This window comes from Salvelinus fontinalis, chromosome 30 (assembly GCF_029448725.1).
Source record: "Salvelinus fontinalis isolate EN_2023a chromosome 30, ASM2944872v1, whole genome shotgun sequence".
Classification (NCBI taxonomy): domain Eukaryota; kingdom Metazoa; phylum Chordata; class Actinopteri; order Salmoniformes; family Salmonidae; genus Salvelinus; species Salvelinus fontinalis.
In genome coordinates this window covers 26,790,959-26,816,807 of record NC_074694.1, presented here as the reverse complement: position 1 = coordinate 26,816,807, position 25,849 = coordinate 26,790,959, and the positions used below count along the sequence as shown (strand labels likewise).

General features: G+C 43.0%; 1 protein-coding gene and 1 long non-coding RNA gene across 3 annotated transcripts; one reads left to right on the top strand and one right to left on the bottom strand.

Moving 5' to 3' along the window:
* Positions 1-2,968: 2,968 nt before the first annotated feature.
* On the bottom strand, positions 2,969-15,534 carry dcxr (dicarbonyl/L-xylulose reductase). 2 transcript variants are annotated; one of them, XM_055890174.1, is made up of 9 exons: positions 15,390-15,534; positions 15,097-15,165; positions 14,728-14,825; positions 10,221-10,378; positions 9,268-9,310; positions 9,060-9,159; positions 8,862-8,926; positions 6,066-6,183; positions 2,969-3,244 (listed from the first exon to the last, which is right to left on the bottom strand). In XM_055890174.1, the coding sequence occupies exons 2-9, from the start codon at positions 15,146-15,148 to the stop codon at positions 3,141-3,143; spliced, it is 738 nt and encodes a 245-aa protein (XP_055746149.1). In that variant the 5' UTR covers positions 15,149-15,165; positions 15,390-15,534; the 3' UTR covers positions 2,969-3,140. The 2 variants fall into 2 exon arrangements, with proteins under 2 accessions (XP_055746149.1, XP_055746150.1); XM_055890175.1 differs by lacking the exon at positions 15,390-15,534 and having other exon boundaries at positions 3,143-3,244; positions 6,070-6,183; positions 15,097-15,365.
* Positions 9,109-25,782, top strand: LOC129828894 (uncharacterized). The gene is made up of 3 exons (XR_008755312.1): positions 9,109-9,189; positions 25,319-25,400; positions 25,695-25,782. It is a non-coding gene; the product is annotated as an uncharacterized LOC129828894 (long non-coding RNA).
* Positions 25,783-25,849: the final 67 nt, after the last annotated feature.

Here is a 25,849-nt window from a genome sequence, read left to right as displayed (position 1 = left end):
TGCTCCAGATACTCAACTAGTCTAAAGGCCAGTTTTGTTGCTTCTTTAATCAGAACAACAGTTTTCAGCTGTGCTAACATAAATGCAAAAGGGTTTTCTAATGATCAATTATCCTTTTAAAATTATAAACTTGGATTAGCTAACACAACGTGCCATTGGAACACAGGAGTGATAGTTGCTGATAATGGGCCTCTGTACGCCTATGTAGATATTCCATTACAAATCTGCCATTTCCAGCTACAATAGTCATTTGAAACATTAACAATGTCTACACTGTATTTCTGATCAATTTGATGTTATTTTAAATGGACAAAAAATGTGCTTTTCTTTCAAAAACAAGGAAATGTCGAAGTGACCCCAAACTTTTGAACGGTAGTGTATGTTTATTAATAAATACAAAATGTTGTACTGTATTGTGGTTTGTAAACATATTTGTTTGTCTCATCATACTAGAGTTGAAGTCAGAGGTTTACATATACCTTAGCCAAATGCATTTAAACTCAGTTTTTCACAATTCCTGACATTTAATCCTAGTAAAAATTCCCTGTCTTAGGTCAGTTAGGATCACCACTTTATTTTAACAATGTGAAAAGTCAGAATAATAGTTGAGAGAATGATTTTTGTCAGCTTTTATTTCTTTCATCACATTCCCAGTGGGTCAGAAGTTTACATACATTCAATTAGTATTTGGTAGCATTGCCTCCAAATTGTTTAACTTCGGTCAAACGTTTTGGGTAGCCTTCCACAAGCTTCCCACAATAAATTTGGTGAATTTTGGCCCATTCGTCCTGACAGAGCTGATGTAACTGAGTCAGGTTTTTAGGCCTCCTTGCTCGCACATGCTTTTTCAGTTCTGCCCACACATTTTCAATAGGATTGAGGTCAGGGCTTTCTGATGGCCCCTCCAATACCTTGACTTTGTTGTCCTTAAGCCATTTTGCCACAACTTTTGAAGTATGCTTGGGGTCATTGTCCATTTGGAAGACCCATTTGCGACCAAGCTTTAACTTCCTGACTGATGTCTTGAGATGTTGCTTCAATATATGCACATCATTTTCCTGCCTCATGATGTCATCTATTTTGTGAAGTGCACCAGTCCCTCCTGTAGCAAAGCACCCCCACAACATGATGCTGCCACCCAAGTGCTTCACGGTTGGGATGGTGTTCTTCGGATTGCAAGCATCCCCCTTTTTTCTCCAAACATAACGATGGTCATTATGGCCAAACAGTTTCATCAGACCAGAGGACATTTCTCTAAAAAGTACAATCTTTGTCCCCATGTGCAGTTGCAAACAGTAGTCTGGCTTTTTAATGGCGGTTTTGGAGCAGTGGCTTCTTTCTTGCTGAGCGGCCATTCAGGTTATGTCAATAGAGGACTCGTTTTACTGTGGATATAGATACTTTTGTACCTGTTTCCTCCAGCATCTTCACAAGGTCCTTTGCTGTTGTTCTGGGATTGATTTGCACTTTCCGCACGAAAGTACGTTCATCTCTAGGAGACAGAGCACGTCTCCTTCCTGAGCGGTATGACGGCTGCGTGGTCCCATGGTGTTTATACTTGCGTACTATTGTTTGTACAGATGAACGTGGTACCTTCAGGCATTTGCTCCCAAGGATGAGCCAGACTTGTGGAGGTCTACAATTTTTTTCTAAAGTCTTGGCTGATTTCTTTTGATTTTCCCATGACGTCAAGCAACTCAGTGCGAGTTTGAAGGTAGGCCTTGAAATACATCCACAGGTACACTTCCAATTGACTCAAATTATGTCAATTAGCCTATCAGAAGCTTCTAAAGTCATGACATAATTCTCTGGAATTTTCCAAGCTGTTTAAAGGCACAGTCAACTTAGTGTATGCAAACTTGAATTGTGATACAGTGAATTATAAGTGAAATAATATGTCTGTAAACAATTGTTGGAAAAGATACTTGTGTTACGCACAAAGTAGATGTCCTGACTTGCCAAAACTATAGCTTGTTTACAAGAAATTTGTGGAGTGGTTGAAAAATGAGTTTTAATGACTCCAACCTAAGTGTATGTAAACTTCTGACTTCAACTGTACAGTCGTGGCCATAAGTTTTGAGAATGACACAAATATTAATTTCCACAAAGGTTGCTGCTTTAATGTCTTTAGATATTTTTGTCAGATCTTATTATGGAATACTGAAGTGTAATTACAAGCATTTCGTAAGTGTCAAAGGCTTTTATTGACAATTGCATGAAGTTGATGCAAAGAGTCAATATTTGCAGTGTTGACCCTTCTTTTTCAAGACCTCTGCAATCCGCCCTGGCATGCTGTCAATTACCTTCTGGGCCACATCCTGACTGATGGCAGCCCATTATTGCCTAATCAATGCTTGGAGTTTGTCAGAATTTGTGTTTTTGTTTGTCCACCCGCCTCCTGAGGATTGACCACAACTTCTCAATGGGATTAAGGTCTGGGGAGTTTCCTGGCCATGGACCCAAAATATCGATGTTTTGTTCCCCGAGCCAGTTATCACTTTTGCCTTATGGCAAGGTGCTTCATCATGCTGGAAAGGGCATTGTTCGTCACCAAACTGTTCCTGGATGGTTGGGAGAAGTTGCTCTCGGAGGATGTGTTGGTACCATTCTTTATTCATGGCTGTGTTCTTAGGCAAAATTGTGAGTGAGCCCTCTCCCTTGGCTGAGAAGCAAGGGCTGAAATGCAGGGAAATGTTTTTTGGGGATTCAGTTAATTTGCATGGCAAAGAGGGACTTTGCAATTCATCTGATCACTCTTCATAACATTCTGGAGTATATGCAAATTGCCATCATACAAACTGGAGGCAGCAGACTTTGTGAAAATTAATATTTGTGTCATTCTCAAAACTTTTGGCCACGACTGTATATTACACTAGTCTCACCCAGCAGTTGTCTATAAGCGAACACACACCCACAATCTGCAACCACAATATGCAAAAAATAAACAAATATTTAAGGTTACAGCAAACAGGGCATAAAGACTAATTTTATTGTTCTGGGTGATACATGTAATTAGTAACATAACACAAAATCAAGTCTGAATATAATCAGTGCTTAAAGAGGAATGAAATGGGTACTAGTGGACACCATGGAAAATGACTACGCCAGCCAATCAGGAGGCAGAATGAGAAGGTGAGAGGTTAGCAGGCCAGGAAGCCCCCGTCCACAGGCAGGGTGACACCGTTGGTCATAGAACTCTTATCGCTGAGCAGGAACAGGATAGAGTTCACAACATCCTCCACCTCTGCAGAGAGGAACACACACACACACACACCATATAATAATAATAATACATCATGTGCCGCTTTCACATGATAAAAAGTGGGGTTGGGCAGTCTGTGTGTGATCAGATGTTCATGGTTAGCTGTGTTAATAAAAACAAGAACATATAATATATAGTATAGAGTGCATTCGGAAACTATTCAGACCCCTTGACATTTTCAGCATTTTGTTAAGTTACAGCCTTAATCTAAAATGGATTCAATTGTTTTTCCCCCCTCATCAAACGAACACACAATACCCCATAGTGACAAAGCAAAACCAGTTTACTTATTTTTTGGAGGGCAAAAATGTCTAAACGGAAATATAAATAAGTATTCAGACCCTTTACTCAGTACTTTGTTGAAGCCCCTTCAGCAGCAATTACAGCCTCAAGTCTTCTTGGGTATGACACTACAAGCTTGTCACACGTGTATTTGGGGAGTTTCTCCCATTCTTCTCTGCAGATCCTCTCAAGCTTTGTCAGGTTGGATGGGGAGCATTGTTGCACAGCTATTTTCACGTCTCTTCAGAGATGTTTGATTGGGTTCAAGTCTGGGCTCTGGCTGGGCCACTCAAGGACATTAAGACTTGTTCCCGAAGCCACTCCTGCCTTTTCTTGGCTCGTGCTTAGGGTTGTTGTCCTGTTGGAAGGTGAACCTTTACCCCAGTCTGTGGTTCTGAACCCTCTGGAGCATGTTTTTATCAAGGATATCTCTATACTTTGCTCTGTTCATCTTTCCCTCGATCCTGACTAGTCTCCCAGTCCCTGCCACTGAAGAGTGGCTTCCGTCTGGCCACTCTACCAAGGCCTGATTGGTGGAGTGCTGCAGAGATGGGAGAATCTTGCAAAAGGACAACCATCGCCAACAGAGGAACTCTGGAGCTCTGTCAAAGTGACCATCAGGTTCTTGGTCACCTCCCTGACCAATGCTCTTCAAACCAATTGTTCAGTTTGGCCGGGCGGCCAGCTCTAGGAAGAGTCTTGGTGGTTCCAAAATTCTTCCATTTAAGAATGATGGAGACCGCTGTGTTCTTGGGGACCTTCAATGCTGCAGACATTTTTTGGTACCCTTCCCCAGATCTGTGCCTCAACACAATCCTGTCTCGGAGCTCTACGGACAATTCCTTCGACATCATGGCTTGATTTTTGCTCTGACATGCACTGTCAGCAGTTGGACCTTATATAGACAGGTTTGTGCCTTTCCAAAACATGTCCAATCAATCAAATGTACCACAGGTGGACTCCAATCAAGTTGTAGAAACATCAAGGATGATCAATGGAAACAGGATGCATCAGAGCTCAATTTCGGGTCTCATAGCAAAGGGTCTGAATTTTTTTATAATTTTTTTTTATTTCACCTTTATTTAACCAGGTAGGCAAGTTGAGAACAAGTTCTCATTTACAATTGCGACCTGGCCAAGATAAAGCAAAGCAGTTCGACTGAAGTTGAGGATTGGTAGGATGGTCAGTTTTACGAGGGTATGTTTGGCAGCATGAGTGAAGGATGCTTTGTTGCGGAATAGGAAGCCAATTCTAGATTTAACTTTGGATTGGAGATGTTTGATGTGAGTCTGGAAGGAGAGTTTACAGTCTAACCAGACACCTAGGTATTTGTAGTTGTCCACATATTCTAAGTCAGAGCCGTCCAGAGTAGTGATGTTGGACAGGCGGGCAGGTGCAGGCAGCGATCGGTTGAAGAGCATGCCTTTAGTTTTACTTGTATTTAAGAGCAATTGGAGACCATGGAAGGAGAATTGTATGGCATTGAAGCTCGCCTGGAGGGTTGTTAACACAGTGTCCAAAAAAGGGCCAGAAGTATACAGAATGGTGTCGTCTGCGTAGAGGTGGATCAGAGACTCACCAGCAGCAAGAGCGACATCATTGATGTAAACAGAGAAAAGAGTCGGTCCAAGAATTGAACCCTGTGGCACCCCCATAGAGACTGCCAGAGGCCCGGACAACAGACCCTCCGATTTGACACACTGAACTCTATCAGAGAAGTAGTTGGTGAACCAGGCGAGGCAATCATTTGAGAAGCCAAGGCTATCGAGTCTGCCGATGAGGATGTGGTAATTAACAGAGTCAAAAGACTTGGCCAGGTCAATGAATACGGCTGCACAGTATTGTTTCTTATCGATGGCGGTTAAGATATCGTTTAGGACCTTGAGTGTGGCTGAGGTGCACCCATGACCAGCTCTGAAACCAGATTGCATAGCGGAGAAGGTATGGTGGGCTTGGCTTTCGAAAGACCTTAGAAAGGCAGGGTAGGATAGATATAGGTCTGTAGCAGTTTGGGTCAAGAGTGTCCCCACCCTTTGAAGAGGGGCATGACCGCAGCTGCTTTCCAATCTTTGGGAATCTGATGACACGAAAGAGAGGTTGAAGAGGCTAGTAATAGGGGTGGCAACAATTTCAGCAGATCATTTTAGAAAGAAAGGGTCCAGATTATCTAGCCCGGCTGATTTGTAGGGGTCCAGATTTTGCAGCTCTTTCAGAACATCAGCTGACTGGATTTGAGAGAAGGAGAAATGGGGAAGGCTTGGGCGATTAGCTGTGGGGGGGTGCATACTTTGAATACTTATGTAAATAAGGTATTTCAGTTTTTTTCTTCTCATTTCTAAAAACCTGTTTTTGCTTTGTCATTATGGGGTATTGTATGTAGATTGATGAGGGGAAAAAACAATAATCAATTTCAGAATAAGGCTGTAATGTAACAAAATGTGTAAAAAGTCAAGGGGTCTGAATACTTTCTCGAATGCACTGTATAAATAACTTATTAGTAACAAAACAACATGTATATGACCTGCGAATCGTCCCAGAGGGATGCGTGAGGTCATGGTCTTGGCCTTGCCAGGGTCGCTCCATGCCAGTCTCCCCATCTTAGTCATCACGACTGTGGGGTTCACACTGTTCACACGGATCTAGCAAGAAACAAGTACACCACAACAATCAATACTTATCAGTCAATAAGGCAGGTAGCCTAGCAATTAAGAGTGTTGGGCCAGTAACTAAAAGGTTGCGGGTTCAAATCCCCGAGCTGACTAGGTGAAAACTCTGTCCTTGAGCAAGGCACTAAACCCTAGTCGCTGAAGATAATCAATACATCAAATCAATACAATGCCAAGTGAAGGTCTACACACCCCTTGCAGTCTTCACATTTTTCTGCTTTAAAATTGAAAAAAATATTACATTTGATATTTTTTTCTACCGATGTACACAACAGATTTCCAAAGTGAAATAAAAAAATATAGAACATTTCTGAATTATTTTTTATGAATAGGTCTTGGTTGCGTGTCTTCACACCCCAGAGTTAATGGTAGAATCTTATTCAAAATGTTTCACAGCTGTAATGGCTGCCATAGGTGCTTCCACCAACTTCGCAAACTCTTAGGCAGTGGCGTGTCCAGAACATTTTGAATGGGGTGGCCAAGGTGGGGAACAGACCCAGTTTTGGGGGGCCATAACAATTTGAACCTTTATTGATGCAAGGTGGAATTTCTATATATAATTATGAAGGTTCAATGTATTAAATGCTTCAGCTTAGGTTTGGTACATGAATCCAAACACTAACATAGATTAAAGGTCAAGGTTTTAAATAAGGGTATTAGCATACAGCAGTAAATTTACTTGAAAGTACCATCCAGAGTGCGAATTATACCATGACATTGGGGGGGGGGGGGGGGGGGGGTCTATTTGTTCTTTTCACGCGCTGGCACAACTTTTTGGTTGTGGGCTATAAAGTAAAGACGTCATTTAACTGTAAAAATGTATTACCTTTTAATGTGTCGTGAACACAACTAGTCATGATGTTTTTATCTGATTGTCAAACAAATCACTTCAAAAAGTAGGTTATCTACGCATGTTCGTCTACTCCAAAATAAGTACAGCATCTGAGCAGTGCACTATGCACCTGCCATTTGAATGGAAAGGGACATCTTTTACAAACACCAAATGTCTAATGACAATCAGCTTACAAAGTGTTGTGTATTCATGGATGCAAAAGGAAGCCATACTTCCCCAAAAATTTTAACAATTCAAAAAATAAAAACTTCAAAAAATATATTTGTCATTCGTGTTTCATAATTTTCCTTCAATTAGCAAGAGGCTGAATCAATTTCACCAGAGAAAGCATCCGAGCGAGGCAAACAGCGCCTCTCTGTCTTAGTATCTGTAGCCCATGTATCTGATGCAGTCTGGCCAAAAATAATATGACATGTCATGCTCTATTTAGCCAGACAGAATCATATACATGGGCTACACATATATTTTTACATTTACATTTTAGTCATTTAGCAGACGCTCTTATCCAGAGCGACTTACAGTTACTGTATTCATCTTAAGATAGCTAGGTGGGACAACGACATACACTGAGTGTACAAAACATTAGGAACTCCTTCCATAACATAAACTGACCAGGTAAATCCAGGTGAAAGCTATGATCCCTTATTGATGTCACTTGTTAAATCCACTTCAATCAGTGTAGATGAAGGGGAGGAGACAGGTTAAAGAAGGATTTTAAAATATTGGGACAATTGAGACATGGATTGTGTATGTGTGCCATTCAGGGGTTGAATGGGCAAGACAAAATATTTAAGAGCCTTTGAACGGGGTATGGTAATAGGTGCCAGGAGTACCGGTTTGAATGTGTCAAGAACTGCAACGCTATTGGGGTTTTCCACGCTCAACAGTTTCCCGTGTGTATCAAGAATGGTCCACCACCCAAAAGACATCCAGCCAACTTAATACAACTGTGATAAACATTGGAGTCAACATGGGCCAGCATCCCTGTGGAAGGCTTTCAACACCTTTTTCTGAAGGCTAAAGGGGGTGCAACTCAATATTAGGAAGGTGTTCCTAATGTTTGGTACACTCAGTGTATCTCAGTAAGTACATTTTTCCTCAATAAAGTAGCTATCAGCAAGTAAGTGCTAGTAGTGGGGAAAAGTAAAGTGTTAGTTCACAAAAGGGGGATACTCGTTGAAGAGGTAGGGCTTCAGATGTTTTTGGAAGATGGGGAGGGACTTTGCTGTCCTAGCTTCAGGGGCGATGTCTCTTTCGCTCGGATGCTTTCTCAGGTGAGATTGTCTTACTATTGGTGCGCGTCTTGGTCAAAATTATTAATATATTCAGAGACGACCGATCAGATCTCAGAATTTCTTGGGGAAAGCCAATCAGATTTCAGGGGAGGCCGTGGCCACACTGGGCCGCCACTGCTATTAGGGCAACATATATCCATCGTTTTTGTATAAATTGCTCAAGCTCAGTAAATTTGGTTGGAGTCATTGATGGGCAGCAATATTCAAACCTTGTCTCTGATTTTCAAACAGATTTAAGTCAAGATGGAGACTGGACCATTCAGGAACACTCAACACCTATTGAAAGCCATTCTGGTGTCTTTGGCATAAAAACATTTGTAATTGCAATTTGATCTTGACAAACTCCACAGTCCCTGCCGGTGACAAGAATACCCATAGCATGATGCCACCACAATACAATACAACTGTTGCAGACAGAGATTTAAATGTACTGGTCTGACATCAGAAGAACCATGTGTCTTGATGTGTGCTCTCCGCTATTGGGTCAGTCCTCCTGTAGTTACCTGATAGGGTCCAAGCTCCAGGGCCATAACCTTAGTCAGCATGTCCAGAGCACCTTTAGTGGCACCTGCACACACAGACAGACAGTATGCATTCAAATATCAACTACATCAAGATGTAGTGAGTTAATTGATATAATCGAGCTATAGCTGAGATATGTTTTGATGGGATGTATGTGCTGGTCCCTGTCAGTGACTTACAGTAGACGGTGTGGTCTTGGAGGGCACACTGAGACGCCTGGCTGGAGATGTTCACTATGGAGCCTCCTGTTCCTCTGGCCTTCATACCCCGAGCCACGATCTACCCACACAGAGAGACAGAGAACGCACAGTGAGTATGGAGAAACTGTTAAGTTACCTATAACTATGTTACAAGGAGCCAATTCAATTTCTGACAGCCTTTTCTTACCTGAGAGACATGGAGGGCAGCCTTCACGTTGATGTTAAAGGATCTGGGAATAGGAAAAATCAATACATCTTAATGGGATTTATGAGATATTCCTATTAATGTCCAGATAGAAGGCTATGTTTGGAATATTTCTGTTGTGTAACTAGCCACCTGGAGGTAACACAGTTTAAACCTGGTTTATTTAAACCATCTTATCTGGAAAGCTATTTTTAAACCATGTTTAAATAAACAGGTGTAATATGTACACTACCGTTCAAAAGTCCATTAAAAAAATTGACGTTCCCAGCTACAATAGTCATTTACAACATTAACAATGTCTACACTGTATTTCTGATCAATTTGATGTCATTTTAAATGGACAAAAAGTGCTTTCTTTCAAAAACAAGGACATTTCTAAGTGACTTCAAACTTTTGAATGGTAGTGTTAGGTCTAATACAAAGTCCTTCTACTGAGTCTTGAGTGACTTGTGTTTCACTTCTATGAATATGAATTACAATCACAACATGATTTAGAGCAGTGGTTCTCAACTGGTTTTGCCTCGGGACCCAAATTGGACCAGGTTGTCTCAGTTGCGACCCAATATTCGCGATACAAAATTGCCCAAATGCCACCTGGAAAGCCATTTTTAATGCTATATTGACAGTAATGTAGCAATTTATATGACAAGGGATCAACATTCCGACCATTTCCATTGACAATAATCAATTTTGCCCATACTCTCGATGAAAAATGTTAGTAAGCTCACTGGTTTGAGACCACAAAAATCAACCAAATACACTAAATAGCGCTGCTAAAAGCTCTACTGAAAATACTAATTGAATTTACAAAATATCTGACATTAAATTGTTAAAAAAAAGTAAGTAGATTCATTATCATTTCTACACACTTTCTACCTGGCTTGAGTAGTTTAGAGAATTTCTGATTGAAAGGACAGCGATGAGAGCGTCTTTACATGTCAAACTGGTCGGGGGTGACCTCTAGGAAGGGCTGCAGCGTAGCATAGGCTGCGTTATTCACCAGCAGATCCACATTACCGCCGGCCTCCCGTAGCGCCTCCTCTGTGGCCCCCCAGTCCCCGAGGTTCACACACACCGGCCTGATGGACGGACACTGCAGGGAACAACCAGCACCAGAACCAATCACAGAGAGAGAAAAGACAGCAGAGAGAATCACCCCAACGAATCACCACAAAGAATCTCCCATCATCTCTCGTCACGGAGCCGAAACAATGGGACATGGAGGTGAAAAGAGCAGCAGGGAAAACTAGCTAGCCTCTAATGATATGCGTATAGGGCTAGTGGAGAGGAGAGGTCCTATAAGGGGACAATAGAGACAAAAAGTGCTTTCTTTCAAAAACAAGGACATTTCTAAGTGACTTCAAACTTTTGAATGGTAGTGTTAGGTCTAATACAAAGTCCTTCCCAATGGGGGGGTCAGGACCCTGAGCAGTGGAGTGGGGGCTGAGAGGGGTTGTAGGGATATGAGGGTCGTAACGCAGTGGAGGCTCCTCAGAGGAGGATGGGGAGGACCATCCTACTCAGTGAATTTCTGAAAAATAGTGAAACATTTTTGGATGAAACTATACTAAATATATTTATGTCACCAAATAACTAATTAAAACACACTGTTTTGCAATGAAGTTCTACAGGTCTACAGTAGCCTCAACAGCACCATGGTGTAGCCAGAGGACAGCTATTTTCCGTCCTCCTCTGGGTACATTAACTTAAATACAAAACCTAGGAGGCTCATGGTTCTCACCTTCTATAGACTTACAGTTGTGGCCAAAAGTTTTGAAAATGACACAAATATTTATTTTCACAAAGTCTGCTGCCTCCAGATTGTATGATGGCAATTTGCATATACTCCAGAATGTTATGAAGAGTGATCAGATGAATTGCAAAGTCCCTCTTTGCCATGCAAATGAACTGAATCCCCCAAAAACATTTCCACTGGATTTCAGCCCTGCCACAAAAGGACCAGCTGACATCATGTCAGTGATTCTCTCGTAACCACAGGTGTGAGTGTTGACGAGGACAAGGCTGGAGATCCCTCTGTCATGCTGATTGAGTTTGAATAACAGACTGGAAGCTTCAAAAGGAGGGGGGTGCTTGGAATCATTGTTCTTCCTATGTCAACCATGGTCACCTGCAAGGTAACATGTGCCGTCATCATTGCTTTGCACAAAAAGGGGTTCACAGGCTAGGATATTGATGCCAGTGAGATTGCACCTAAATCAAACATTTATCGGATCATCAAGAACTTCAAGGAGAGAGGTTCAATTGTTGTGAAGAAAGCTTCAGGTCGCCCAAGAAAGTCCAGCAAGCACAAGGACCGTCTCCTAAAGTTGATTCAGCTGCGGGATCGGGGCACCACCAGTACAGAGCTTGCTCAGGAATGGCAGCAGGCAGGAGTGAGTGCATCTGGACGCACAGTGAGGTGAAGACTTTGAGGATGGCCTGGTGTCAAGAAGGGCAGCAAAGAAGCCCCTTCTCTCCAGGAAAAACATCAGGGACAGACTGATATTCTGCAAAAGGTACAGGGATTGGACTGCTGAGGACTGAGGTAAAGTAATTTCCTCTGATGAATCCCCTTTCCGATTGTTTGGGGCATCCGGAAAAAAGCTTGTCCGGAGAAGACAAGGTGAGTGCTACCATCAGTCCTGTGTCATACCAACAGTAAAGCATCCTGAGACTAGAGGTCGACCGATTAATCGGAATGGCCGATTAATTAGGGCCGATTTCAAGTTTTCATAACAATTGGAAATCGGTAATTTTGGACGCCGATAAAAAAAAAAAATGTATATATATTTTTAAATGTACACCTTTATTTAACTAGGCAAGTCAGTTAAGAACACATTCCTATTTTCAATGACGGCCTAGGAACGGTGGGTTAACTGCCTTGTTCAGGGGCAGAACGACGGATTTTTACCTTGTCAGCTCAGGGATTCAATCTTGCAACCTTACGGTTAACTAGTCCAACGCTCTAACCACCTGCCTCACGAGGAGCCCGCCTGTTACGCGAATGCAGTAAGAAGCCAAGGTAAGTTGCTAGCTAGCATTAAACGTATCTTATAAAAAACAATCAATCAATCATAATCACTAGTTATAACTACACATGGTTGATGATATTACTAGTTTATCTAGTCCTGCTTGCATATAATCGATGCAGTGCGCATTCGTGAAAAAGGACTGTCGTTGCTCCAACTTGTACCTAACCATAAACATCAATGCCTTTCTTAAAATCAATACAAAAAAGTATATATTTTTTAAACCTGCATATTTAGCTAAAAGAAATTCAGGTTAGCAGGCAATATTAACCAGGTGAAATTGTGTCACTTCTCTTGCGTTCATTGCACGCAGAGTCAGGGTATATGCAACAGTTTGGGCCGCCTGGCTCATTGTGAACTAATTTTCCAGAATTTTACGTAATTATGACATAACATTGAAGGTTGTACAATGTAACAGGAATATTTAGACTTATGTATGCCACCCGTTAGATAAAATACGGAACGGTTCCGTATTTCACTGAAAGAATAAACGTTTTGTTTTCAAAATGATAGTTTCCGGATTCGACCATATTAATGACCTAAGGCTCGTATTTCTGTGTGTTACTATGTTATAATTAAGTCTATGATTTGATAGAGCAGTCTTGACTGAGCGATGGTGGGCACCAGCAGGCTCGTAAGCATTCATTCAAACAGCACTTTCGTGCGTTTTGCCAGCAGCTCTGCTGTTTATGAATTAAAGCCAATCAACTCCCGAGATTAGGCTGGTGTAACCGATGTGAAATGGCTAGCTAGTTAGCGGGGTGCGCGCTAATAGCGTTTCAAAGTCACTCGCTCAGACTTGAAGTAGTTGTTCCCCTTGCTCTGCATGGGTAACGCTGCTTCGAAGGTGGCTGTTGTCGATGTGTTCCTGGTTTGAGCCCAGGTAGGAGCGAGGAGATGGACGGAAGCTATACTGTTACACTGGCAATACTAAAGTGCCTATAAGAACATCCAATAGTCAAAGGTATATGAAATACAAATGGTATAGAGAGAAATAGTCCTATAATTCCGATAATAACTACAACCTAAAACTTCTTACCTGGGAATATTGAAGACTCATGTTAAAAGGAATCACCATATGTTCTCATGTTCTGAGTAAGGAACTTAAACGTTAGCTTTCTTACATGGCACATATTGCACTTTTACTTTCTTCTCCAACACTTTGTTTTTGCATTATTTAAACCAAATTGAACATGTTTCATTATTTATTTGAGGCTAAATTGACTTTATTGATGTATTATATTAAGTTAAAATAAGTGTTCTTTCAGTATTGTTGTAATTGTCATTATTACAAATAAAAAAATAAAAACGTTTTATTTATTTTTTTAAATCGGCCGATTAATCGGTATCGGCTTTTTTGGTCCTCCAATAATCGGTATCGGCGCTGAAAAATCATAATCGTTCGACCTCTACCTGAGACCATTCATGTGTGGGGTTGCTTCTCAGCCAAGGGAGTGGGCTCACTCACAATTTTGCCTAAGAACACAGCCATGAATAAAGAATGGTACCAACCAACACATCCTCCGAGAGCAACTTCTCCCAACCATCCAGGAACAGTTTGGTGATAAACAATGCCCTTTCCAGCATGATGGAGCACCTTGCCATAAGGCAAAAGTGATAACTAAGTGGCCCGGGGAACAAAACATCGATATTTTGGGTCCGTGGCCAGGAAACTCCCCAGACCTTAATCCCATTGAGAAGTTGTGGTCAATCCTCAAGAGGCGGGTGGACAAACAAAAACACACAAATTCTGACAAACTCCAAGCATTGATTATGCAAGAATGGGCTGCCATCAGTCAGGATGTGGCTCAGAAGTTAATTGACAGCATGCCAGGGCGGATTGCAGAGGTCTTGAAAAAGGGTCAACACTGCAAATATTGACTCTTTGCATCAACTTCATGTAATTGTCAATAAAAGCTTTTGACACTTACGAAATGCTTGTAATTATACTTCAGTAGTAACATAGTAACATCTGATAAAAATATCTAAAGACACTGAAGCAGCAAACTTTGTGGAAATTAATATTTGTGTCATTCAAAACCTTTGGCCACGACTGTACACATAATTATGACGACTTCCGGAGGACATCCTGCAACCTATCAGAGCTCTAGCAGCATGAACTGACATGTTGTCCATCCAATCAAAAGGATTAGAGGATGAATCTAGGACAGAAAGCATACGCTACAGCTAGCTAGCACTGCAGTGCATAAAATGTGGTGACTAGTTGACTCAAAGAGAGAGAAAGACAATATTTGAACAAATTAATTTCTTCAAAATCAAGGAGAAGCTGTAGAGAGAGAGAGCTAGCTATATTTTGTTAGATTTATTTTCAATATAACTTACTTAGCTCGCTAATGCAGCTAGATCATTTATCCTACTCAAACAGGGGGGGCATATGGGTTGCGGGGGTTACCTCCAGCAGAAGGCTGTCCAGGTCAGCCCGCGTACGTGTGACTGCCACGACCTCTGCCCCGCAGCGCGCCAGAGCAAGCGCCGTGGCCCGGCCGATGCCTGTGTGAAAATATCCATAAACACAATGACCATTATTCACTGGAGATCTCAGTGTGACGGCCGACCTGACACACACATTTCGATCGTGTTTATGTTCTTCGGTCACCCACAATCATGACAGTGGTTCTTTCAGGACCCATTGGATGTTGCTTAGTTTGAGCTCAAAACTACATAGACAAGTTTGATTTACATGTTGTAAGTGCATTTGGTTGTGTTTTCGCAGCAATCCAGACGTTGACACTATCTTTAAATATGGTGGTAGTTTTCTTACCTTTTCCTGCCCCCGTGACTATGGCCCGCTTGCCTGCGAAAGAGATTTCCATGGCTCTTCAGACCTTCGCTGCGAAGTTATGGGACAAGTAAATGTTGCCCAATATGGAGAGCAAAGGGTGAGATACAATGCAACATAATATATAATCCCCATGCGATAAGGGCGAAATCGATACTACATGCTCTCCTCACTTTCAAATATTGAAAAATGTCGCGTTAAAATAAATATTCTTTTCTAATCGTTATATGAACAGTGCAATATATATATTGAGCTCTATAAAGTAATTTACTTACCCAGTTGTCACTAGTTACGACAGCCGCAAAGTCATAAACCCCGCCTATTTCTACAATGTATTTTCTTAAAACGTGATTTTAAACATAACCTTAACCCTAACCACACTGCTAAATTTATGTCTAACCTTAAATTAAAATCAGAAAGCAAATTTTTATTCTCATGAATTTTAGCGAAAACGGATGTGGTGTATGAAGAGTGCACCTCGAATTTCAGACCTCTCCACTTGCAAGAAACAAAGTTGCACAAAAAGTTAACGGATAAAAAAGTTACTGTTCCTAGTTGACCCCTAGAAGCAACGGGTACATAGGCAACTTAATATTCAGTCTTGCATCAGAACAGAGTATTAAACAACCAACATCAAATTCACTGTAGATTAATATTTACAATCCATTTCATTATATGTATGTTTTCATGTGTATTTAAAGATATACTTTCATTTTATAAAATATAATCTCAGTAAACCATACTGTACAGGCCAAAGTCAATAAAACTTCAGATTTTAGTCAAAGGGCAGCCTTTTTACTCTATCAAATGAGCGAGTTAGCCACACTACATGATAGTGATGCATGTACCATATACAGTGGTGAAAAAGTATGTGCCCCCCTTTCTGATTTTTGCATATTTTTGATACTGAATGTTATCAGATCTTCAACCAAAACCTAATAGTAGGTAAAGGTTTACAAATAACAAACAAAATGTTTACTTAGTTTATTTAATTAACACATTTATGCAACACCCAATTCCCCTGTGTGAAAAAGTAATTCCCTCTTACACTAAATAACTGGTTGTGTCACCTTTAGCTGCAATGACTGCAACCAAATGCTTCCTGTAGTTGTTGATCAGTCTCACACATCGCTGTGGAGGAATTGTGGTCCACTCTTGCATGCAGAGCTGCTTTAACTCAGGAACATTTGTGGGTTTTCAAGCATGAACTGCTCATTTCAAGTCCTGCCACAAAACGTCTCAATTGGAATTAGGTCTGGACTTTGGCTAGGCCATTCCAAAACTTCAAATGTGTTGCTTTTTTAACAATTTTCATGTTAACTTGATTGTTGGTTTTGGGTCACAGTCTTGCTGCATGACCCAGCTACGCTTCAGCTCACAGACAGATGGCCTGACATTCTCCTGTAGAATTATCTGATACAGATCATAATTCATGGTTCTTTCTATTACGGCAAGTCGTACAGGTCCTGAGGCAGCAGAGCATCCCCAAACCATCACACTACCACCACCATGCTTGACCGTTGGTGTGAGGTTCTTGCTGTGGAATGTAGTGTTTGGTTTTCGCCAGACATAATGGGACCCATATCGTCCAAAAAGTTGACTCCAGTTTGCCAAAAAAACACCTGGATGATCATCAAGACTATTGGAAGAATGTTCCATGGACAGATGAGTCAAAAGTAAAACTTTTTAGACGACATGGGCCCCATTATACCTGGCGAAAACCAAACACTGCATTCCACAGTAAGAACCTCGCTTGTGAGCTGAAGCGGACGCGCAGCTGGGTCATGCAGCAAGACAATGATCCAAAACACAATCTACATGAAAATGGTTAAAAGCAACACATTTGAAGTTTTGGAATGGCCTAGTCAAAGTCCAGATCTAATCCCAATTGCGATGTTGTGGCAGGACTTGAAATGAGCAGTTCATGCTTGAAAACCCACAAATGTCGCTGAGTTAAAGCAGTTCTGCCAACATTCCTCCACAGCGATGTGCTAAACTAATCAACAACTACAGGAAGCATTTGGTTGCAGTCATTGCAGCTAAAGGTGACACAACCAGTTATTTAGTGTAAGAGGGAATTACTTTTCACACAGGGGAATTGGGTGTTGCATAACTTTGTTAGTTAAATAAACTAAATACATTTTGTTTGTTATTTGTAAACTCAGGTTTCCTTTATATAATATTAGTTTTTGGTTGAAGATCTGATAACATTCAGTATAAAAAATATGCAAAAATAGAGAAAATCAGACAGGGGCAAATACTTTTTCACAGCACTATGTCGTTTACAATTTTCAGTCTCTTCAAGACAGGCAGTGGAATCATGCACTAGGAGCAATTCAATGACTGTTGTTGTTCTGGTTCTGTGACATATCCCTCCTTGATCATACCCCCTCCATCTCTCAGAGTAGGAGTGCTGATCTAGGATCAGGTACCTACCAGTCTGTATAGCACTCCTACTCGGACATGGTTTATTAAATACGGCCATGAGAATTTGTCTCACTGAGTTAACACATTCTCCAATTGAGTTTCAGTCAGAGAGAGAAATTACCCCAGTGCATAAAGCAATTATCCCAGAGTTATCTTCCCTCTCTGCTGGAAATGGGGTTGGATTGATGGCAGCCCACGATAGGGTAAAGGGGAGAGTGAGGTAATCAGGCATAAATCTAATGCGAGCTGGGTTATTATGTTCCAATGAAACAAACATTTCATAGGCCTCCATGCATTAGCTCAGCGTTTCCCAACTCCAGCCCTCGAGTACCCCAAACACCACACATTTTTTGTTGTAGCCCTTGCCAAACACATCTGATTTAACTCATCGAGGGCTTGATGATTAGTTGACAAGTTGATTCAGATGTGCTTGTCCAGGGCAAACATTTGACTGTGTACTGTTGTGGCTACTTGAGCACTGTAGTTGGGAATCACAGCATTAGCTCACTGACAAACTTCATGGGCCAAGCACATTGTTCCAAAGGGTGGGAGAATCAGGCCGATTATGTTAACTCAAACATTTCAAACCTATCTGCCCCTTATTTACTGTAATAAGAATAGTAAATGTGCCAACATGAAATCCCATTTTATTGGTTGAGTACATGTACTTTGCAGATGTTATTGCCGGTGCAGCGAAATGCTTATGTTTCTAGCTACAACAGTACAGTAATACCAAACAATACAAAACAATAAACACAAATCCCAAAAAATAAACATCAGAACAAGCAATGTCAGAGTCTGGAATATAAATATACAGTATGTGTATATGATGGTGTGTGTGTAGACAGTATATGAATAGAAAGGTTTGTACAGCAGTAGTTATATAGGATGAGCCTTGACTAGAATACAATTAAGTAATAAGGCCCGAGGGGGTGTGGTATATGGCTAATTTACCACGGCTAAGGGCTGTTCTTATGCACAATGCAACGAGGAGTGCCTGGATACAGACTTTAGCCGTGGTATATTGGCCATATACCACGAACTCCAGAGGTGCCTTCTTGATATTATAAACGGGTTACCAACATAATTAGAACAGTACAAATAACTGTGTTGTCATACTCGTGGTATACGGTCTGATATACCACGGCTTTCAGGCAATCGGCACTCAGGACTCGATCCACCCTGTGTATAATATAGTATATACTTTCGGAAAGTATTTAGACCCCTTGACTTAAAAAATAATTATGTTACAGCCTTATTCTAAAATTGATTACAAAAAAAATCCTCATCAATCAACACACAATACCCTATAATGACAAATCAAAAACAATTTTTGACATTTTTGCTAATTTATAAAAATCTACTTTATACACTGCTCAAAAAAATAAAGGGAACACTTAAACAACACAATGTAACTCCAAGTCAATCACACTTCTGTGAAATCAAACTGTCCACTTAGGAAGCAACACTGATTGACAATAAATTTCACATGCTGTTGTGCAAATGGAATAGACAAAAGGTGGAAATTATAGGCAATTAACAAGACACCCCCCAAAAAGGAGTGATTCTGCAGGTGGTGACCACAGACGACTTCTCAGTTCCTATGCTTCCTGGCTGATGTTTTGGTCACTTTTGAATGCTGGCGGTGCTCTCACTCTAGTGGTAGCATGAGACGGAGTCTACAACCCACACAAGTGGCTCAGGTAGTGCAGTTCATCCAGGATGGCATATCAATGCGAGCTGTGGCAAAAAGGTTTGCTGTGTCTGTCAGCGTTGTGTCCAGAGCATGGAGGCGCCACCAGGAGACAGGCCAGTACATCAGGAGACGTGGAGGAGGCCGTAGGAGGGCAACAACCCAGCAGCAGGACCGCTACCTCCGCCTTTGTGCAAGGAGGTGCACTGCCAGAGCCCTGCAAAGTGACCTCCAGCAGGCCACAAATGTGCATGGGTCTGCTCAAACGGTCAGAAACAGACTCCATGAGGGTGGTATGAGGGCCCGACGTCCACAGGTGGGGGTTGTGCTTACAGCCCAACACCGTGCAGGACGTTTGGCATTTGCCAGAGAACACCAAGATTGGCAAATTCGCCACTGGCGCCCTGTGCTCTTCACAGATGAAAGCAGGTTCACACTGAGCACATGAGCACATGTGACAGACGTGACAGAGTCTGGAGACGCCGTGGAGAACGTTCTGCTGCCTGCAACATCCTCCAGCATGACCGGTTTGGCGATGGGTCAGTCATGGTGTGGGGTGGCATTTCTTTGTAGGGCCGCACAGCCCTCCATGTGCTCGCCAGAGGTAGCCTGACTGCCATTAGGTACCGAGATGAGATCCTCAGACCCCTTGTGAGACCATATGCTGACACATGCACATTTGTGGCCTGCTGGAGGTCATTTTGCAGGGCTCTGGCAGTGCACCTCCTTGCACAAAGGCGGAGGTAGCGGTCCTGCTGCTGGGTTGTTGCCCTCCTACGGCCTCCTCCACGTCTCCTGATGTACTGGCCTGTCTCCTGGTAGCGCCTCCATGCTCTGGACACAACGCTGACAGACACAGCAAACCTTTTTGCCACAGCTCGCATTGATGTGCCATCCTGGATGAACTGCACTACCTGAGCCACTTGTGTGGGTTGTAGACTCCGTCTCATGCTACCACTAGAGTGAGAGCACCGCCAGCATTCAAAAGTGACCAAAACATCAGCCAGGAAGCATAGGAACTGAGAAGTGGTCTGTGGTCACCACCTGCAGAATCACTCCTTTTTGGGGGGTGTCTTGTTAATTGCCTATAATTTCCACCTTTTGTCTATTCCATTTGCACAACAGCATGTGAAATTTATTGTCAATCAGTGTTGCTTCCTAAGTGGACAGTTTGATTTCACAGAAGTGTGATTGACTTGGAGTTACATTGTGTTGTTTAAGTGTTCCCTTTATTTTTTTGAGCAGTGTATAAGAATTCAGACTCTTTACTCAGTACTTTGTTGAAGCACCTTTGGCAGCAATTACAGCCTTGAGTCTTCTTGGATATGATGCTACAAGCTTGGCACATCTGTATTTGGGGAGTTTCCCTGCAGATCCTCTCAAGCTCTGTCAGGTTTGATGGGGAGCGTCGCTGCACAGCTATTTTTGATCAGGTTCAAGTCCGGGCTCTGGCTGAGCCACTCAAGGACATTGTCCCGAAGCCACTCCTGCGTTGTCTTGGCTGTGTGCTTAGGGTCGTTGTTCTGTTGGAAGGTGAACCTTCGCCCCCCAGTCAGATGTCCTAAGCGCTCTGGTGCCTGGTGTCCTCCAGACGTGACGCTTGGCAAAGTTATCAACACGTTGATTGTAGTTCTCGCTTAGGAAAAACACTAGACCCCTGATACTCGCCTTTTCGAGACACCTACAAGGCCCTCCCTTCTGCAAACCAGATCACAAATACATTTTCTCCTCCCTTCCTATAGGCAGAAACTCAAACAGGAAGTACCTGTACTAAGGTCTATTCAACGCTGGTCTGACCAATCGGAATCCATGCTTCAAGATTGTTTTGATCACGCGGATTGGGATATGTTCTGGGTAGCTTCTGAAAATAACATTGACGTTTACACAGACATGGTGACTGAGTTCATCAGGAAGGGTATAGGGGATGTTGTTCCCACGGTGACTATTAAAACCTACTCAAACCAGAAACCGTGGATAGAAGGCAGCATTCTCGCAAAACTGAAAACGCGAACCACCGCATTTAACCATGGCAAGGTAACTGAGAATATGGTTGAATACCAACAGTGTAGTTATTCCCTCCGTAAGGCAATCAAGGCCTCACAAGGGTGCGTGCTCAGCCCCCTCCTGTACTCTCTGTTCACCCATGACTGCGTGGCAATGCAAGCCTCCAACTCAATCATCACGTTTGCAGACAACACAACAGTTGTAGGCCTGATTAGCAACAATGCCGAGACAGCCTACAGGGAGGAGGTGAGGTCCCTGGCGGAATGGTCCCTCAACGTCAACAAAATGAAGGAGCTGATCGTGGACTTCAGGAAACAGCAGAGGGAGAATGCCCCTATCCACATATACGGAACCGCAGTGGAGAAGGTGGAAAGCTTCAAGTTTCTTGGCATACACATCACAGACAGTGTGGCGAAGAAGGCGCAACAGCGCCTCTTCAAACTCAGGAGGCTGAAGAAGGTATTTAGCTTGTCCAGGAGCAAGGTGTCGGTGTCTGGCTTTCCTTTTATAACCCGTGATTGTCTGGAGTCCCTGTCACATACGTCTAACCTGTTGGAATTGCGACTCCACTTTGTCCCTGTACTGTCGTTTTGCCTGTTTGATTGCCTTACGGAGGGCATTGCTAATCTGTTGGTACACGTCAGAGGCAGCTGGTGGGAGGAGCTATAGGTGTTTGGTTTGGATGAGTTCTATTCGTCACAGTGGGAACAACATCCTCTATGCACTCCTGATGAACAGTCACGAGTCAGTGTATTCGTCAATACCATTCTCAGATTCCAATTTGTCAGACCAACGTTGAACCGTCCTTACCACGGTTACTTCCTGTTTAAGTTTCTGCCTATAGGAGGGAAGAAGCATCATTCGCAGGAGAAAGAGACAGAGATATCGAGGATGAAGGTCGGTGTGCCTTGTAAGTATCCGGCGGCGAGTGGGTAATTTGCCTTTACCATCGGTCCTATTTGCCAATGTACAATTATTGCATAATAAAATAAACGAACTACAAGCGCATATATCCTACCAACGGGACATTCAAAACTAATATCTTATGTTTCACCGAGTCGTGGTTAAACGACGACATGAATAACAAACAGCTGATGGGTTATACACTGTATCGGCAGGATAGAACAGTAGCCTCTGGTAAGACAAGGGGTGACGGTCTGTGTATATTTGTAAACAACAGCTGGTGCACGATATCTAAGGAAGTCTTGAGGATTTGCTCACCTGAGGTAGAGTATCTCATGATCAGCTGTAGACCACACTATTTACCAAGAGAGCTTTCATCTATAGAATTCGTAGCTGTCTATTTACCACCACAAACCGATGCTGGCACTAAGTACCGCACTCAATGTGCTGTACACGGCCATAAGCACACAGGAAAACGCTCATCCAGAGGCGGCGCTCCTAGTGGCTGGGGACTTTAATGCAGGGAAACTTAAATCCGTTTTACCTAATTTCTACCAGCATGTTAAATGTGCAACCAGAGGGGAAAAAAACTCTACACCACCTTTACTCCACACACAGAGACACATACAAAGCTCTCCCTCGCCCTCCATTTGGCAAATCTGACCATAATTATATCCTCCTGATTCCTGCTTTCAAGCAAAAACTAAAGCAGGAAGCACCAGTGACTTGGTCAGTAAAAAAGGGGTCAGATGAAGCAGATGCTAAGCTACAGGACTGTTTTGCTAGCACAGACTGGAATGTTCTGGGATTCTTCCGATGGCATTGAGGAGTACACCACATCAGTCACTTGCTTCCTCAATAAGTGCATCGATGACGTCGTCCCCACAGTGACTGCACGTACATACCCCAACCAGAAGCCATGGATTACAGGCAACATCCACACTGAGCTAAAAGGGTAGAGCTGCTGCTTTCAAGGTGCGGGACTCTAACCTGGAAGCTTATAAGAAATCCCGCTATGCCCTCCAACAAACCATCAAACAGGCAAAGCGTCATTACAGGACTAAGTTCGAATCGTACTACACCGGCTCCGATGCTCGTCGGATGTGGCAGGGCTTGCAAACTATTACAAACTACAAAGGGAAGCACAGTCGCGAGCTGCGCAGTGACACAAGCCTACCAGGCAAGCTAAATTACTTCTATGCTCGCTTTGAGGCAAGTAACACTGAAACATGCATGAGAGCATCAGCTGTTCCGGACAACTGTGTGATCACGCTCTCCGTAGCCGATGTGAGTAAGACTTTTAAACAGGTCAACATTCACAATGCCGCAGGGCCAGACGGATTACCAGGACGTGTACGAGGATGAGCTTACCAACTGGCAAGTGTCTTCACTGACATTTTCAACCTCTTCCTGTCTGAGTCTGTAATATCAACATGTTTCAAGCAGACCACCATAGTCCCTGTGCCCAAGAACACTAAGGTAACCTGCCTAAATGACTACTGACCGATAGCACTCACGTCTGTAGCTATGAAGTGCTTTGAAAGGCTGGTCATGGCCCACATCAACATCATTATCCCAGAAACCCTAGACCCACTCCAATTTCCATACCGCCCTTCCTTGGTGTCCACATCACCAACAAACTATCATGGTCCATGCACACCAAGACAGTCGTGAAGAGAGCACGACAAAACCTATTCCGCCTCATGAGACTGAAAAGATTTGGCATGGGTCCTCAGATCCTCAAAAGGTTCTACAACTGCACCATCGAGGGCATCCTGACTGGTTGCATCACTGCCTGGTATGGCAGTGCTCGGCCTCTGACCGCAAGGCACTACAGAGGGTAGTGGTTACAGCCCAGTACATCACTGGGGCCAAGCTTCATGCCAGGCGGTGTCAAGAGGAAAGTCCTAAAAATTCGCAAAGAATCCAGCCACCCAGGTCAGAGACTGTCCTCTCTGCTACCGCACTGCAAGCGGTACCGGAGCGCCAGGTCTAGGTCCAAAAGGCTTCTCAACAGCTTCTACCCCAATCCATGACTCCTGAACAGCTAGTCAAATGGCAAGCCAGATTATTTGCTTCCCCCCCCCTCTTTTACTCTGCTGCTATTCTCTGTTTGTCTATGCATAGTCACTTTATAAATCTACCTACATGTACATATTACTTCAATTACCTCAACTAACCGGTACCCCCTGTATATAGCCTCACTATTGTTATTTACTGCTGCTCTTTAATTATTTGTTACTTTTATTTCTTATTTTTTAATTATCAAGCATTTTTCTTAAAACTGCATTGTTGGTTAACCGCTTGTAAGTAAGCATTTCACTGTAAGGTTGTATTCGGCACGTGACAAATAAAGTTTGATTTGATAATCATGAAACGGCCTCCCGGGTGGCGCAGTGGTCTAGGGCACTGCATCGCAGTGCTAACTGCGCCACCAGAGTCTCTGGGTTCGCGCCCAGGCTCTGTCGCAGCCGGCCGCGACCGGGAGGTCCGTGGGGCGACGCACAATTGGCATAGCGTCGTCCGGGGTAGGGAGGGTTTGGCCGGTAGGGATATCCTTGTCTCATCGCGCTCCATCGACTCCTGTGGCGGGCCGGGCGCAGTGCGCGCCAACCAAGGGGGCCAGGTACACGGTGTTTCCTCCGACACATTGGTGCGGCTGGCTTCCGGGTTGGAGGCGCGCTGTGTTAAGAAGCAGTACGGCTGGTTGGGTTGTGCTTCGGAGGACGCATGGCTTTCGACCTTCGTCTCTCCCGAGCCCGTACGGGAGTTGTAGCGATGAGACAAGGTAGTAATTACTAGCGATTGGATACCACGAAAATTGGGGGGAAAAATGGGATAAAAATAAAATAAAAAATAAAAAAAAAGATAATCATGAAACATAGACCTCCACCTTTATTTATCTAGGAGATTTCTTTCTTCCTGTCCACGCAATGGATGGAGAACCCTGCTGGCTGAATGGATGGTGACAGTATATCCGGAGAGCCATGATTCCATGAAACAGAGTATGTTACTGTTCCTGATGTCTCTCTGGACGGAGATCCTCGCCCTGAGCTCATATATTTTATTGTCCAGGGACTGAATGCTAGTGAAGTGATGGATGGTATGCATGCCTCCTGAGTCCGACTAAAAGCCCACTTCTTATTCCTCTTCTCTGGCGACGTTGTCTTACGGCAGACCCTGGAATTAATGGAATTGGCTCGGGAAATTCAAACAAAGGAACCAATTCAGGGAAGTTGAATTGCTGGTCGAAATGCTGGTGAGTGACCGCCGATCTAAAATCCCAAAGTTATTTCCGGCTGTAGGTAATAATGCAAGAAACTTTGAGCAACTATTGTAAGAAATTACACACAAAAATACTGCAAAGGTGGCTAGAAGCTAGACAGCGTGACAGTGTATTTCGGCGCCATTAACATTGTTCCACTGTCCTCCTGTGCATCACTGTGTTGGTAATTGTGTCTTATTAATTATAATGATAAAAAACGATGAATCTGTAAAGCAAAGGGCAGTGAGGAGTGTTTAGTAATGCTGCAAAACATGCTTTATTCAACAGAAAACTAAATAATACATCAATGGTGAAACGGAGGACAAGAGAAGATGAGAGGAAAAATATCACATCCTGACTCGAGTCTGAGTCAGACTCCTCTCTCTCTCAGCCACTGACCTGCAGTGGGAAAGACAGATTCTGTATTTGGATTATAGTGTTTT

Excerpts from the sequence above, each read along its gene's own strand:
- dcxr (XM_055890174.1), bottom strand. The coding sequence starts at position 15,148 with ATGGAAATCTCTTTCGCAGGCAAGCGGGCCATAGTCACGGGGGCAGGA. Across the intron at positions 8,927-9,059 it reads CCAAGACCACACCGTCTACT|GTGCCACTAAAGGTGCTCTG; the intron begins GTAAGTCACTGA and ends CTGTGTGTGCAG. Across the intron at positions 3,245-6,065 it reads CCCTCTGGGACGATTCGCAG|AGGTGGAGGATGTTGTGAAC; the intron begins GTCATATACATG and ends TCCTCTCTGCAG.